Source organism: Micromesistius poutassou (genome assembly GCF_964030765.1).
Source record: "Micromesistius poutassou genome assembly, chromosome: 9".
Lineage (NCBI taxonomy): Eukaryota > Metazoa > Chordata > Actinopteri > Gadiformes > Gadidae > Micromesistius > Micromesistius poutassou.
Window position 1 is genome coordinate 10,216,996 of NC_140279.1, and position 17,202 is coordinate 10,234,197.

General features: G+C 47.3%; 1 protein-coding gene across 1 annotated transcript in view; it reads right to left on the reverse strand.

Annotated features, from left to right (window-relative positions):
• Window positions 1-7,624: 7,624 nt before the first annotated feature.
• The window catches only part of LOC311353688 (ankyrin repeat and fibronectin type-III domain-containing protein 1-like), a gene marked incomplete at both ends in the record, with an annotated part of 39,480 nt that continues 29,902 nt past the window's right edge, over window positions 7,625-17,202 (reverse strand). The window contains 3 exons of the mRNA XM_084473581.1: window positions 7,625-7,681; window positions 8,794-8,877; window positions 8,998-9,080. Of these exons, the coding sequence (XP_084329707.1) occupies window positions 7,625-7,681; window positions 8,794-8,877; window positions 8,998-9,080 (224 nt within the window). The remainder of the gene's footprint in view (window positions 7,682-8,793; window positions 8,878-8,997; window positions 9,081-17,202) is intronic.

Here is a 17,202-nt window from a genome sequence, read left to right on the forward strand (position 1 = left end):
TAGTTCTGGTTTCTATTCATCACATAGCAGCTGAAGGTATAGCTAATCCTATCGTCAAATAAATATTAGTATGTAGCCGCTGAAGCTAATTTATATTGATAGGTAGCAGCTGGAGCTTATGCTAATAGCTATTAGCATGTAAAAGCTGAAGCCTGTATTTATTTGCAGGTAGCAGCTGAAGCTATTATGTATTTGCAAGGGGAAGATGAAGATAATGCTAATAGCGTGTAGCACCTGAAGCTAATATAGATTCTTAAGTAGGAGCTGAAGCTATGGAAAATATATATTAGCATGTAGCAGCTGAAGCTAGTATATTACCTGCTCTTATGTATTAGCTCTGCTTCAGCTACCGAATGATAATGTATATTAGCTCTGTCTTCAGCCGCTAATATATTAGCATATAATATATGCTATGCTTGCATGCTAATATATTAGCATTTAGCTAATATATATGCTAATATATTAGCGTTTGGCTAAACACTAATATATTAGCGTTTAGCAGCTGAAGACAGAGCTAATATACATTAGCATTCATTAGCTGAAGCAGAGCTAATACATAAGAGCAGGTAAAAGTTGGAGCTGGAGCTAATATATATGAGGGAGCAGCAGCTGAAGCTGGGCCCTGGTGAGGCAGGCTGCCCAGGGCTCCTATAGATCACAGCGGCTCTGCTAGGAAAACAACAGAAAACACACTGCAGGAGCAGAGCACTGGTGTACCCTCTGGGATTAAGATGCCTTCTATGACATGCACACTCTCCAATGTGCACACACACACCCACACACACACACACACACACTACTACACACACACACACACACACACACAGTCATACATACATACACACACACACACACACACACACACATACACACACACACACACACACACACACACACACACACACACACACACACACACACACACAGTACTACACACACACACACACACGCACACATAGACACACACACACAGACACACACACACACACACACACACACACACACACACACCAGTACACACACACACACACACACACACGCCGCACCGTAACACCCATGCATATACCTGCTCGCATGTAGCATTTCGATTCCACACATCCAGGACATTTCAGGGCTGGCAGATGAAAGGGGCTCCGTGTCAGAGGCCGGTGTGAGGAGACTGGGGAAGTCTGAGGGGCGCGGTGACTTATTCATGGCCCTCCTGGCTCCCTCTGTCCTGGGCGCTGGGCGCTGGGCGCGGGGCGCGGGGCATTGGGCCCGGCCGGATCACTGATCTTCAGGCTTCCCCCCCCCAACCACCCCCCCCATGCTGTTTAAAAAGTAAACAGCAGAATGCAGGGCTGCTCATTATTGATGTTTGGAGGAAGGGGAAGGTGTTTATGTGGGGAAATCAGACGCCATTAACGCCTCCTCCACGTGGAGCAGGAGGTGGAGGTGGAGGGTCTGCTTGGTAAGAGATTCAGTTGTTCAGAAGTGTTGTTAATGAATGCACAAACGGAAGGTTGTCACTTTGTTTCCGGTGCGTCCGTGCTTCAAAGTGTACGCCGGCTTTGGTCCGTGTGTGTTTTTATTGGATAGGAGATGGATTCTATTTGTAGGGAGAGATTCCTGGCCTTGTTTTCGCTCTTCTCGTCTCAGTTGGAGTCACACTAGGTAATGTGTGTGTCTGTGTTTAGATACGGGCCGGGTGGGGCTGAAATCATTGTTTCTTATAAATACTAGTATATTATTGTATATCAGTAAAAAATAATAATATATAATTATATATATATGTATATATATATATATATATATATATACTATTACATTTTATATATACACTCCTTTAAGTGTACTATATATTACAATGGTATATACATTAAATATAATACTGGCAGGCATCATATTCAATAATATAACCATCATAATCATATATGCATATATATATATATATATATGTGTGTGTGTTTGGTAACTGGTTGTATATTTTATACATTGCAGCAGCTTCTGTGTGTATGTATGTAAGTGTGTGTATGTGTGTCTGTGTGTGTGTGTGTGTGTGTGTGTGTGTGTGTGTCTGTGTCTGTGTGTGGGTCACATGATAAATGTGTGAGTGTGTTGCATGATGTGTGTGCATTTGCACATTGGGCATGACTTGCATTGTGTGTGTGTGTGTGTGTGTGTGTGTGTGTGTGTGTGTGTATATGTGTGTCTTGCATGATGTGTGTGAGTTTGCACGTGGGGAATGACTTGCATTGTGTGTGTGTGTGTGTGTGTGTGTGTGTGAGAGTGCATGATGCTGTTATTAGTGCTTAACTAGTGCTTAGCTAATGCTCCATAAGACAGTGGCTGAAACATTAGCATTCGTCCGCGGTGCAATGCAACCGAGCTCATCCTAATCGGCCATGCCTAAATGTTAATTGCACCTGCTTTCCCCCAAACACACGACTTTCCTTTGTGAGGGGCTTTTTGTAAGAGAAATATGTTACTAATGGCTTATGAATTAATAAGGAGCCACGCTGAATTAGATTTGTATGCAAGGTGAGTCCAGATCTGGCTGGCGTCTGAGCATTTTATTCAGATCTCCACATCATCTGGACCGCTGACCCTGCTAATGCTCTCAGCCTAGCTCCGCCCCCTCCTAATGGTCTCAGACTAGCTCCGCCCCCTGCTAATGCTGTCGGACTAGCTCCGCCCCTCCCAATGTACTCTCAGCATAGCTCCGCCCCCTCCCAATTGTGCTCTCAGACTAGCTCCAACCCCTCCGAATGTGCTCTCAGAGTAGCTCCGCCCCCTCCTAATGTGCTCTCTGACTAGCTCCGCCCCAGGTGTCACTTTCTCCCTGAGCCCGCCCCTGGATGTTGTGTGGTTGTGAAGATATGGTTGGTGTTGTGGAGGCTGTCTTGATTATTTATTTAGATCCACAGCAGGGAGACTCAGGGACTAATGGGTTATGAAGTCACAGGTTTGATTCCCAGCCCTGACATTAGCTACCGGGGCAGCACATGTGTTAATGTGTGCTCCCAAAGCACCTTAATTCAACCTGGTATTCCTAATGGAGGTCTCTCTCTCTCTCTCTCTCTCTCTCTCTCTCTCTCTCTCTCTCTCTCTCTCTCTCTCTCTCTCTCTCTCTCTCTCTCTCTCTCTCTCTCTTCTCTCTCTTCCTCTCTCCCTCTCTCTCTCTCTCTCTCTCTCCCCTCTCTCTCTTCCTCTATCCCCCTCTCTCTCTCCCTCTCTGGGGCCTATAGAGACAGTGGGGGAGAGGGGGGGTGTGTGGGGGGGGACAGCAACTTAACACATAAATTCACTTGTCTGCGTCGTCTCGTTGCATCTTGCGACTTTACCGCCTCGCTGGCTGTGGTCTGGGGGGAGTCGGGGGGGAGGCGATGGGGAAGGCAAACATTTCCTCACCCCGGAGGTATGGAAGCGTTGGCACGGCGCCGGCGCTTCAGGAGGCCAATCACAGCTCAGCGCTGGCGAACACGCCGCAAATTAAATTCTCATGTTTGGGTTTCTTCTTAACACTTTCACCGAAGTGCTGTTCTGCTCCAGGGACTCAAACAGGTAAACACATAGAGCTATAGACCATAGAGAGACAGGTAAACATAGCGCTATAGACTGTCGAGAGACAGGTAAACACAGAGCTATAGAATGTAGAGAGACATAGAGCTATAGACTGTAGAGAGACAGGTAAACATAGAGCTATAGACCGTAGAGAGACAGGTAAACATAGAGCTATAGACTGTAGAGAGACATGTAAACACAGAGCTATAGACTGTAGAGAGACATGTAAACACAGAGCTATAGACTGTAGAGAGACAGGTAAACATAGAGCTATAGACTGTAGAGAGACAGGTAAACACATAGAGCTAGAGACTGTAGAGGAATGTCAAGGAAAACAAAACTTCAAATCGTTCGTAGAGATTCAGTGAAAAGTATTCAAATAATATGGGCAAAAGATAGTCAAGTGAGTTTTATACTATTTTTTATGGTATATGTTTATTTCTCCCTTCATAGGAAGGACAGCGCCCCCAGCACTGGTCCATAGCTCCATGCCTTGGCCGGCCTGATGGAAGTTATTTTAAGTTATTAACGACTTAAATAGTTAATCGTCCATCCTTGGAGGGGCAAGGTTTCCCTCCATGTTGTTAACGTCTTAAAAGACGAGATTCTTTTCATAAATTCATAATTATTACTCCAGGCTTATAAAAGTCGAATCCCCTTAACTTAGCCTTCACTTGACCTCCACTTTTGCCTTCATTTAAACCTTCACTTTATCCTGAACATAACCTTACCTATAACTTATCTTAAACCTTAGCTGTAAGTTGCAACACAGTCATTGTGGGAGGGGCCTAATAGTCCAACCAAAACAACACTGGGAGGAGCTTATCTGCTTTAAGACTGACCAGGAGTCCATAAGCACACAGCCAATCAGATCCCAGCCCTGCAACGCCATGCCTTAACGTCTCTGCCTTGACTTTGGAACCGACTAACTGCTGAGTTCTGAAGACAGCTGAAAAGTTTAGTGATCAGCAGTGATGTAGAGATGACCTCTGTGGGTCTGCTGAGTGGACCACACTGCTGTGATGATGATGATGTGTGTTAGTGTGTGTGTTGTGATGATGATGATGATGATGTGTGTGTGTGTGTGTGTGTGTGTGTGTGTGTGTTCTGATGATGATGTGTGTTAGTGTATGTGTGTGTGTGTGTGTGTGTGTGTGTGTGTTGTGATGATGATGTGTGTGTGTGTGTGTGTGTGTGTGTGTGTGTGTGTGCTGTGATTCAGAGTCCAGACGCGTTGCTGTTCTGATAATGAATGACATCATCTGTATGAGCAACTTGAGATGGAAGGGGTAGTCTCTCTCTCCCCCTCTCCTCTCTCTCCCCCTCTTTCTCCATTTCTCCTCTCCTCTCTCCCACCATATCTTCTCTCTATTTCTTTCTCTTTCTTTATCTCTCTCTCCCTCTCTCTCTTTCCTTCCCTATCCTCTCCTCTCTCTCTCTCTCTCTCTCTCTCTCTCTCTCTCTCTCTCTCTCTCTCTCTCTCTCTCTCTCTCTCTCTCTCTCTCTCTCTCTCTCTCTCTCTCTCTCTCTCTCTCTCTCTCTCTATCTCTCTTCTCCAGATCATAGAGAGGTTTATGCTTGTTGACATTAATTTGACTAAAAAGGATGTCTAGTGGTTCCACTCCTGTTAGGAGATAAGATACTTAGTAAGATAAGGGGTTCTTTATACATCCCAAAGGGAAATTAGAAGTCAGGAGAAAGTACAGAAAATTAACATATTTAAGTCAAAACTTTAAATCAATACCAATAAATACATTCTGAAAATACATTTTCATGTAGCAAGGTACATATAAATGCAATAAATAAATAACAGCACAGACTGTTAATGTAGCATCTATGCTACTTTATTGAAACGCTACATAATTTAGTATTAAACATACTGGTTAGTATCTTAAGTGTCTAAATGGGTCCAGTATATGCTACATAATCATTGAAACTATACGTTATGGAAAAGTATATCCACACCTAACACCCCCATGCTCGGAGAGAACACAACTCTCAGCCAATGGCGCCGCCCCCCCACTCATATGAACGAGGTGATAATTTAACCTTATTTATATCTAATGGTCTCGCCGTGCGGCGGCAGTGTGTTTCCTGAGCCACTGCGGCGCGGCCTAATTAAAGGGATGTGGAGATAAGGACGCGGCTATTAGCAGGTTAATTAACCCGTGATGAAAAAAGATAGCTCAGGTTGCGGCGGGCGCGAGCACAATACCGCTCCCTGGCGTGGCGACGAGGCAGGGTGTTAGATCTAATCCTCGCGCACTGATACACCGACTGCCGCACCTTCCACCACACAGTCACCAGCCGGGGACGGGCCGCTGGCGTCAGTGGGCTGGAGGACAGGTTAGGCTGTCCGCTGCCATTAGCCTGATGTAGCTTAGCGAGCTCTTAGAGGCAGGGAGCGTCTTATTAAGGAGATGGAAGTGTTTCATTTTAATGGCTAATTCGCTCCTCGCTGCTTCCTTGACCCACTTTGACAGCACTAAGACGGCGGAAGCCTCTCCATCATAAATGTCTAAACGTCTTAAAGTTCCAACCTCGCGGGCGGAAACACGGGGGCTCGAACAAATAATTCAGTCCTGGCACGGCTCCTGGTTTTAGTGTGTTTGACACGCAGGGCGCCGGCTCCATATTTCATGTGAACTTGATTTCATTAGGCAGTCGTCGTCGTGTGGATCGATTCCACCGGGCGGGGAGAGACATCAGCGCTGCTGTCAGAACCACGCCCTGGCCACCACCCCGGAGGTCAGCGGGCCCCTGGGGTCAGGGGTCAATGTCCAATGGTGATCCTCGTCAGGTTAAAGTGACAGGAAGTCCATGTCTCGCTCTAATTGACTCACAAATGTGGCGGCGGCTCACATGTCAAGCAGCACGCGGTCTTAAGTAGCCCGGCGCGTCAATACCGCGTTAGTAGCGACCAGGTTGCTATCGACAACCAGCGGCGCGCCCCTTGACCCCTGGTCCGCTGTAATGTACTGTCCAGAGACCTGTCTGGCCTTGTCTCTTTCTCGCTCTCTCTCGCTCTCTCTCACTCTTTCTTCATCGGTCTCTCTCTTCATCTCTCTCTCTCTCTCTCGCTTTCTCTTTCTCTCTGTTATTCTCTCTCTCTCTCTCTCTCTCTCTCTCTCTCTCGTTATAACCCCACCTTGCGGTGATCTCGTCATCCCGGGCTCTAAATCCCGGAAGAGAGGAGAATCTACATTGTAGCGTCTCTGTTAGGGAGTCTATCCTTAAACCTCTCCTAATCCCCTGATCCGGCCCTGGATGTGGGCCACCGTGTGGTGGGGAAAGTAATTGGCTTGTTGGTAATAATTGGATTTTGCGGCGAGCGCTCAGGAGAAACGTAGCAGCCAGTGTCCAAACAGAGAGGGGAGCAGGGCTGTCTAATCCCTGGGCTCAGAGGTCCGGGGACGCCCAGGGTTGCACATATAAAATGATTAACATTTAAAATCAGCTTTCAGGCCCCCCTGTTTAAAATGAGTCTTTGTAAAAGCTCAGTAATTTTCTCTAAGTATGTTGTAATTCCTCATTACGGAGCCAAGCGCGTCTGAGCGGGAGAGGCCATTAGCCGGCTCTGTGACGCGCCGAGACGCTCTGAGACGCGGCGAGGTGAGAATATTAATTAAACGTGTAGCGTTCCCGGAGCCGGCGGGTCGGCGGAGCCCCTAACCTATTTATGGGGGTATCAGAATGTGAACACACATGTTGTTTTATCAAACGTGTTATTTAATAATTGTCTGTCAGTTATTTGTTCCGTCTGTGCGCTGTTCCGGAACGAGCGGTTTGTGAGCGGCGTGATTGCACATCACGCTGATTTGGATTTCCGCAAAAATATGTTTTATGTTTTAACAAAAGCCGTCTTGTAAAACACTGAAAACTGAGGATTGCAACGCTTCCGTTTGTTTGATAGTCTCCCCTCTTGATGCGTTCTGTACTTTTTAGCGATTAACAATTGAAGGGCTAGCAGCTCGGCGTTGGGCAGGGCTAGGTGTGAGTGGTGTTATGCTAGGCCCGGGTTACAGCAGCTACTTTAAATCCATCGTTCTCACGTCGATACGAACAGCGGTGTTATCTGAGGTCAAACCTCCGCCTTGTTGCTGCTGCTGTTGTTGAGTCTGGGGGTCTTCAAGTGCGCCTGGGAGGGTGGGATAGAGGCAGGATGGAGAAGTTTGCCAACAAAAGTTTACCCCCAGCCTTAGTCCGCTCGGAAATGAGCAGTCGTCCCCCCGGGGAGAGCCCAGCCCCGGGGGACGGCCGGGCCCCTGTCGTGGCTTTGAGACGCGGGCTTATTGGAGTGACCAGAGTTCTGAGTGCTTTACAGAAGCAATCAAGTCCTCCCCTCCGCCCCGCGCCCGGCGGTCCACCAGCAGCCCTCTGTGAACCCTTGGTGCTGGGTCTCCCATGTCAGGCTCTGGAGACCCAAGAACAGCCCCGTCCCCTCTTGGTTCCCAGGGAGACACTGGGCCGCACACTTCCTGTCCCACACAGGACCGTTTCCTGTAAACACCCCTTTGTATTTCTGGCAAAATAAAAAAATCTGGGAAAATAGGACTTTATGTAGACACAATATTGGGGGAATGAGGCAGTGGAGGAGGTAGTGGGTGTGGTTGTGGAGCCATTCAGGTGAATCCGGTTACTTTTAAGTATATTGGGTTTGCTTTTCCATTGGGGGACGTTTTGAAGACGGTCCCTTTGTGTTTCTGGATCTGTGCGCTGAGAGAGGTTCGAGTCGCTGAGCTCTGAGAACTTGACCGGCGCGGAACGGGAACGCCGCCATCATCATTATTATCAAAGGATTCCAATTACGGACAGAAGATTCTGCAATTTGGGCATCCGTCTTCAAACCACAACATGGTTCAGCCGCCGCCTCCTTCCTCCGCTCAGACTAAACCCTCTCCTCCCTCAGGTGTAATTGCGTGTAAGGAAAATGTAATGCACGATATTACAAACCCCGGGCGAATCAGAAGCAATCCCCCCGGTGATTAAAATGTGAGCGACGAGAGGAGAGCCGCCCGGCACAGCGCGTCCTTTTATATAGTATTACACTAAAGGTCAAAGCTAAAACATCTTCAGCGAGCGACTACAATTATGTATCATTTCAGCCGGAGAGGGGACAAAATGGAGGGGAGCGCCCAGACATTTTCCTGCAGCAATCTCCAGAAAGCTCTAATTCTGCAATATAAAACAGGCCAAGTCGACCACACTTGACGGTCATTCTGGTAATGGAAAAAACATCCCGTAGATTACCCAGCGCGCTCGGCGCCGCGGCGGAGCGCTGGGGCTGAACACGGCGAGCGGGCCGAGCATGCAAATGGGTGTGCCCACGCACACCTAAACGGACACACACACACGAGGGGTGATGCAGAGCCAGCAAGCGAGGGGGGGGGGGGGGGGAGGCCGGGACATTAGACACACAGTTAGACACGCGAAGCAATCTATATGGATATGTACTGAGAGTAAGCCTCCATCACCCAGGATAAATGCGTTCTCTTGGCTCATGCACAAGCAGCCCTCAGAGCGGACCGCCGTGCAGACTGAGGGACACACGTGCACATGTCGGGTGGACTGTGATAGCGCTGTCACAGCCACACATAGGACGGCACGACAGATAACATGGAGATACACATAATGGTATCTGAGAATTGTCTAGGGTTATTTGATGGCCGCATGGATAGCAAGACATCTGGTTTGGGTTTTAGGTTTTGTAGTGTTTTATTAAATTGTGCATCCGAACATAATTTACATTCATTTAAAATGTTTTCATATTTAACTATAATACTATTATTGATTTATTCTACATTTGTACATTGTAGATATTTTTTATGCCAAGTGATTCTAGAACTATCTTTAGAAATACTACAATACTACAATATAGGTTATTAATGAATAAGACTGTGTTAATTAGTGCCAGGTAGGAAAGTGTTTCATATGTAATATTTATACATCTAAGTCTGGGGTAAAACTTGGGGTTGGAATGTGTTTTCTGAGAGGAGGCACAACAAGTGGAGGAGATATTGTCCTCAGCCCGTCTCCATGACACAAAGCAGCATTCAGGAGAGTCCTGCTTCTCCTCCCCACCGGAGAGCAGGAGATAAACACGTCCTCTCCTTAATAACGCGTTGGGCTCTGCAGACGCTGAGATCAGTGGTGTTAGCGCCGAGCTAATGAGCTTCCTCATGTAACGGAGCCTTCAGTGGCCGAGCGGAGAGAGGAGAGAGGAGGAGAGAGGAGGAGAGAGGAGGGGGTTTGGTCGCTGCTCTACTGCCTCCCACAGGCTGTTGTGGTATCAACACACTGCAGCTCTCTCTCTCTCCCCCTCCCTCCCTCTCTATTTCTCTCTCTCTCTCCCTTCCTCCCTCTCTCTCTCTCTCTCTCTCTCTCTCTCTCTCTCTCTCTCTCTCTCTCTCTCCCTCTCACTCTCTCTCTCCTCTGCACACACTCTCTCTCTCTCTCTCTCTCTCTCTCTCTCTCTCTCTCTCTCTCTCTCTCATCTGAGGCCTCATGGAGCCATCAGAACCTCCTCACTCTGGGCTGCAGCCCAACATCTGCTCCTCATCTCCCAGTCCACCTCCTCACGTCTCTACTGGTCCTGGAGATGGGAGATACGGCTCCTTCATCCTCGCTTTGTTAGGAACCACCTTGGATGAGAGGGTTCACTCATTCAAACATCAGCATACCTCTATACACACCAGTATACACCAGTATAAGGTAATGTACCTCCCAGTCTAATGTCGTATACCTCCCAGTATAAGGTAATATACCTCCCAGTATAGGGTAATATACCTCCCAGTATAGAGTAATATACCTCAGAGTATAAGGTAATATACCTCCCAGTATAGGGAAATATACCTCCTGTAAGGTAATATACCTCCCAGTATAGGGAAATATACCCCCAGTATGAGGAAATGTACCCCCAGTATGAGGTAATATACCTCCCAGTATAGGGTAATGTAACCCCAGTATAAGGTCATACCCTCCCAGTATGAGGTAACACTCTCCCCGTATGAGGTAATATTTTCCCGGTATGAGGTAATACTCTCCCAAGATGAGGTAATATTCTCCCAGTATAAGGTAACATTTTCCCAGTATGAGGTAGTATTCTCCCAGTATGAGGCAATACTCTCCCAGTATGAGGTAGTATTCTCCCAGTATGCGGTAGTATTCTCCCAGTATGAGGCAATACTCTCCCAGTATGAGGTAATATTCTCCCAGTATGAGGTAACATTTTCCCAGTATGAGGTAGTATTCTCCCAGTATGAGGCAATACTCTCCCAGTATGAGGTAATACTCTCCCAGTATAAGGCACTGGGTGCTCCTCTCCCAGTGTGCAGTGGCTTGCTCCCAGTATGATCTCTGCGTCGCTCCCTGCTTACCATAAGCCAGGTCTGATTATGTCTAAATGGGTGATTTGCGGGGATGAGTACACACATTATCATCATAATCAGAAGCACAACAACTAATGACCCATGTCTCGTCTGCGTCTCCGAGGCGGCGTTCCTCCGAAACCCGGCGCTACCGTCGCTCTGCTCCGTCGGAGCAGGATGTGAACGCTGCCGCTAAACGTCTTCTAGATGTAAACGCGTGGCGTGTGTTGTCTGGAGGAGACGGAGGACGTGTGTGGCGCTGGCGTAACACACAGCGGGGCCGTGTGCATTGCACCGGGGGTCCGGAGCGGGGCCATATGTCACGCTGAGGGGCCACGCCGCTGCGCCGCTCACATCCCTGACATGTCTGCCTCTCGCTCGCTCTCCCGTGCTCTGCCTTGTCAAACAACTGTTGTAAAACAATTAGGGCTCTATTAACATATATTTTATTAATTATCAGGAGGACAGAGAGTGGCGCTCTGACAAGCGCGCAGCCGCGTTGTGTGGCAGCGTTCTCAGCGGGCGACAGCTGAGGGAATGGGGTCAGAGGAGACGGCCGTGGACAAGCCAGCACATTTGCTGGCTATTGATAGCAGTAATCAATCAAATTAGTGGTGTCACGTCTCACTGAGCGGCTCATGGCATTAGTGCAGATATTGTTTTGTCATTTAACTCTTAATTTATGCATGGATTTCTCTTCCTTTTTCAAGGGAGAAAGCTCTGTGTGTGTGTGTGTGTGTGTGTGTGTGTGTGTGTGCGTGTGTGTGTGTGTGTGTGTGTGTGTGTGTGTGTATGTGCGTGTCCCCCTCCCCCACGGCCCCCCCGGCCCCCTCTGTTTTTGCAGCCCTTGTTTCACCAGGCAGACTCACAGCTTTTCCATTTCCTCTGCAGTAATTGGGCTGCCCTGTTTGATTATCCGGTCTAAATTGCAATAACTAATTATAAAGCCTAACAGTTGTGTCGCATCAATAGTCTATTAGGATTAATTAGGATGTGACGTGACAGCTCGCCGCAACGCGTGTCAATCGCAGCGAGACAACGCAGAGGTCAAATGATCCCTCCCTGCCTGTCACACGCATCGAGCCCTGTGAACACACCCCTCCATGGGCCCTGTGTCCTGACGCGGTCATGTGGTCCCGCACTGTTCTACACCCGCCCCCACAGGCTCCCGTCCTGACCGTCTGGCCGAGCTGGAACAGATGATCGGGTAATTGATGATGCGTCTAATTACAAAGCACACAATTAGTGGAGTTATTGATAGTTGGGTGTCGGGGGCCGCTGACCCCTGGGCCGGCCGTCCCCAGGGACCGGAGCGTCCTTCCCTGTTAATGACGGAAATGACTTTTAGATAACGAGTGTGTCTCCCGCCATCCGCCCTGCGTACACGCTGACCCGGCCCCTGTGACGGGGGGCCCCTGTGACGGGGGCCCCGGCCGGCGGCCCCTGGGCCTGGCCACGCTCGTTAGACGTCACTCGGGGCCCTAATTAGATTACGCTGGGCCACGTTGTGGAGATAATAAAGATACAGGTCCCACACAGCTGGCCGCAAACACACCATTAATGTCCGTCTGCGGAGAGCACACCAGTCCTCAGAACACACAAACAACCACACTGCTGTAAATGAGGGTTCACAACCTGCTTTCACAGCCTTTTACTTCAAGTGTGCGTATGCACTCGTGCGTTTGTGTTTTACTCTCTTCTACTTCCATGCGTTACATCCTGCTTTAAATGATGGATCTGAATGGATCATGTAAAGCACTCTGTGTGGGCTTGTGTCTGAACAGTTCTGTCGTAATAAACCCATCCAGAGGACACAAATCATCTCCTGACAGGACAGATGTATTTATACTTATTACCCACAACTAGGCAAATCATTTTCTCCGTTAAAGTCTGGGACTGTGGATTGAACCGTGTAGTAAAGGGTCATTCAGTTTGGTTTTAACTACTATTAAGAACTGTTTCCACAAGGTTGGACTCAAAGGCACACAGGCTGGGAAGGTTCACTGATACTACAGTAGCCTGGAACCTTTACCAGAGTCTTCTGCTGTCTCTGTTCACTAATGAGGGGGAAGGAATAGCTTTGCACAATAGAGAACCCAACACATGAATATAACGCTAGGTAAAAGTTTAGTCATTATTATTTTTGTGTTTTATTGATCTGGTACAAAATACTAATCCCTATGTTAGACCAAAGGAAGTAAAGGGACCGTATTCAATATCTGTTACGTTGGAAAGTGTAGGAGCCCTGTTCTGTTGTAGTCAACAGTGTACATAGTTTATAGACATTGTGTATCATCCAGTACAGGAAGTGATTATTATCCACTACAGTAAGTGTGTATCATCCAGGACAGGAAGCGTGTATCACCAGTACAGGAAGTGTTTATCTGGGTGTATATTGTGTGTGTATCAGGGTGTATTTGTGTGTTTACCTCACAGGCCTCAATGCTGGAGGGCACACTTAGCCCCGGGCCCCCAGGGGACCGCTGGGGTTATTGGTCCTAAAAGCCTTAAATACACTGAGAGAATACACTACAATAGTGCAGCGTATTAAATACACTGACAGAATACACTGAGAGAATACACTACATTAGTGCAGTGTATTAAATACACTGACAGAATACATTGTATTACTACAGAGTATTAATGACATTATATTTACCACACTGGATATAATTCACTGTAATAAATACTCTGTACTAATACAGTGTATTTATTACAGTGTATTAAATACCCTGTAATAAATATACTTTATTAATGCAGTGTATTTAATATATGATATTAAATGCACTGGTTCAAATACACTGCATAAATACTAGTATTAATACAGAGTATTCATAACAGTATGTTAAAAACACTTGATAGAATAAACTGTATTAAATACACTAATTTAATAAAGATTATTTATAAAAGTTTATTTAATACACTGGAGTGAATACACTGTAATAATACACGTCACTAATGCAGTGTATTTAATATAATGTAATAAATACATTTTGAATAAACTGGATATAATACACTGTTTTTAATAGAGTTGGAGTATTAAACACATGTGATTAATAGTGTTATAAATACAGTGTATTGCATTAAAGTATGTAACCTTTAAATACAGTGAGTGAAGTGCATTAACTACAGTGTACAATAAGGACACATAGGTATTGTGACGATAGAGAGGAGATGTTCAGAACTTTCTGGTAACCTCGATAATGATTCATGAGTCATTGTGTCCGCGCTCTCTTTGAGTGCTATTGACAGCGGTGATAATAGCATGTAGCGCGGCGTGTGTTTTGAGAACAATAGTAGAGTCTTTAGGAGCGGGAGGGGGGAGGAGCACGGCGGGGAGGAGGGGGAGACAGTGGGGGGGGGGGGGGGAGGCACGGTAAACTACTGTCAGGACACATATTTCCACTACAGTCCCCATGTATAATGGGCAGAGAGGAAGTCTCTCTCAGAGTGGCTCCAGCCTCCAGCTCCGTGCCTCCTCCACAAAGAGCCTATTATTATGGGATGGATCCAAGTCTGTATGGCTGCAGGGAGAACACATATAGGAGAGCCACAATAAGTTCATCAGGATGGGACAGGGGCTCTCGGTGAATAGCAGATCTTGTGTGTCCGCGAGGCCCTGATGTCCATCTGAACACACGCCGCATTAGGAGACCTGTTTCATGGATGCCCGCGCAGGAAGGCTGAATGCAGACAGAGTGGCCACAATTAGGAGTCAATTGAAGCTGCTTGGAAATGGGCCGAGAACTGTTGTGTGTGTGGGGGCGCGGGGGGGGGGGGGGTTAACAGACTCCTAGCTCCGAGGCTTTTCATTTTGGAAACATAATGGCGCGAATGGGAGCGCAGATCTAAGTCAGGAAGCCTTTCTTCAGGGTTTAGTTGAGTACAGACTGCGGTTAGAAAACCTTTTCTTCAGGGTTTAGCCGGGCTAATAAATATCTTGTCGGGCTAATAAATATTTTTGGTGGACCCCCCCCCCCCCCCCCACCACCCCTCCCCCTCGCCACAGCGGATGTATTACGTCTGACATGCCAGCTTCCATCCGTTCACAACTCCTACATTAGAGTTAAATCTCGGCACTGCTCACCTCACGGCTGAATTCAGCTGCCGCCATCAAATATTGAAGCGGTGTGCTGTGGCGGCGGGCAGAGAGGAGTTCATGTCCAGAGCAGCGAGCCGCACCGCAGACATCCCAGCAGGAGTGTCGTGGGGGAAAAGCACTAATAAAAATTTCATTGAAATGAGACTGAGATATTGCTGCCGTTCTCCGCGGCCTCGCGTATGAAATCTTAATCTGAGTTAATGGAAGAGATATGAAGGCCTTTCTCGACTCAAACACAAGCGCTGCATAATTTATAAATTATTGTCAGAAAAGTGATTCTGCGCTGAGGTTAGCTGCCGGGGGGGCAGGGGGTGGGGGGGGGGGGGGGGCAGGCGGTGTGGAGACACACCGACGCTCTGACCTTTGATGCCCACAGAGTTTACGGCAAGCTGTCGATATAATCAGCTAAGAGCGGTCGTGGAAACACTTACTGCTCACCAATAACAGCTTTTCATTCTGCCCAAAAAGAGGAGCAGGATGAGCCGGTAAAACGGTGGGCAGGCGTGCAGCAATCCCCCTCCTAAAGGTTGACACTCGCTAAAAGCTTCTTAATGTTTCCAACGTAGCATTTGAGCGCTGGCTTCAGCACACATGCTCCTTTTGTAAAAGCCTCTTGTCCTTTCGTCTTGCTGCCTTTCTCCCTTCCTCCCTTCCTCCCTCCCTTTCTCCCTTCCATCCTTCCATCCTCCTCCTTTCTTTGTCGTCCAATTACAGGGGAATCTTCCGGCAGCGAGGCCGTGGTTAATTCACCCTGACAGCTTCCCCCTGCTCCGGCACGTAGCGCGCCGTGGAAAACGCTGTCCCACGCTACTAAACATCCCTCACTAATGTAGCTCTGCACGTCCGGCGTGGGAGTTAGCTTGTTAGCGCTCGCTAACATGGCAGGGAACAGGCCTTGATTAGCATTAGCACATGTACACTACCCTCCCTGAAGAGAGACATGTTTGTTCATCGTGACTAGCGCCGGCGCTAGCGGTACGCAGCACACACACATAGCCTAGCCGTTTGTGAGTGGGTATTAAAAAAGACAATGGTCAAAAATAACACAGTTAACAGTGTTTTCAGGTTATTTACGTGGCTTTAATCTGCGTTTATCATCACAATTACTTCATTTAAAAACCCGAGACATCGAGTTAATTGAGTATGTTTCTCTGTTAGCCGTTGTCCTAGATGAATGCGTCATTTTGTACGCATTTTGTATGCGTCAATTGTAACTGTTTATGAAAACCACAGGCCAACACCTTCCTCATTGATTAGGTCTATGTTTAAGATTATATAGACAATTATAGAGATAGCCTTGTTCATTATTTATCTTTTTGATACGATACAATTAAAAGGTTTGCACATCAGATTATTATTCTTTACATAAATATTACAAACTAAATAGTCTATAAAGAAATCTTTTGTATTTTTCCGTTTGTTGTTGTTTTCGCACTAGCAGCCTGTCTGAGTGAACGACTTTGTGTGTTTTGTTTTTTTTAGACGTTTCTGGAAGTGGCAGTTGAAGGGGGAGGGGCCAGGGCTGAGTGATTCCGTTGTTTCCAAGGTGATAAAAGCCCAAATAAGGAGACATGAGAGTCGGACAGGGTGTTGAAGTGAACACCGGCAGCTCTTCCCCGGGCCGGGACGTTAATGTGGATAAATGGACGACTGTCTGGAGCGTCTGAGGTGAGAACACGGGGAGAGGAGGAGGAGCGTCTTAACAAGGAGGGAGGAGGAGGAGCGTCTGAACAAGGAGCGTCTTCAGCTAATGGCTTCCAGAGCCGCTACGCCGTTAGCTAACAATGCTACGATGGTACCTGAGTTGCTCTTATTTAGCCCGTGTTGCACATCTTGCATGGAAAACGCTGTATAAATAAAGTTGGATTGATTGGTATTGCACGAGCGATTATCGGATGATATCATTTCTGAATATTATTCATTCCTCTTGTCATGGCTAATTAATTAATTTCTAGATAGATATTGTTCAAATATCTGAACTACGAAAGCGTAGGTGAAGTCAGGTGAGCTTGTACTCATCAACCATGTTGGGCGGCCATCACTAATTGAGAAGCGCTGTTTCCTTGATTCAATTTAGAGACACATTTAATTCAGCCGGGCCGTCGTCATGGAAACCACTCTATAATTGCCAGTCTGTTTGTGAGTGGCTGTTACTGCAGGAGAGAGTCCTGGACCCGGAGAGAGTCCTGG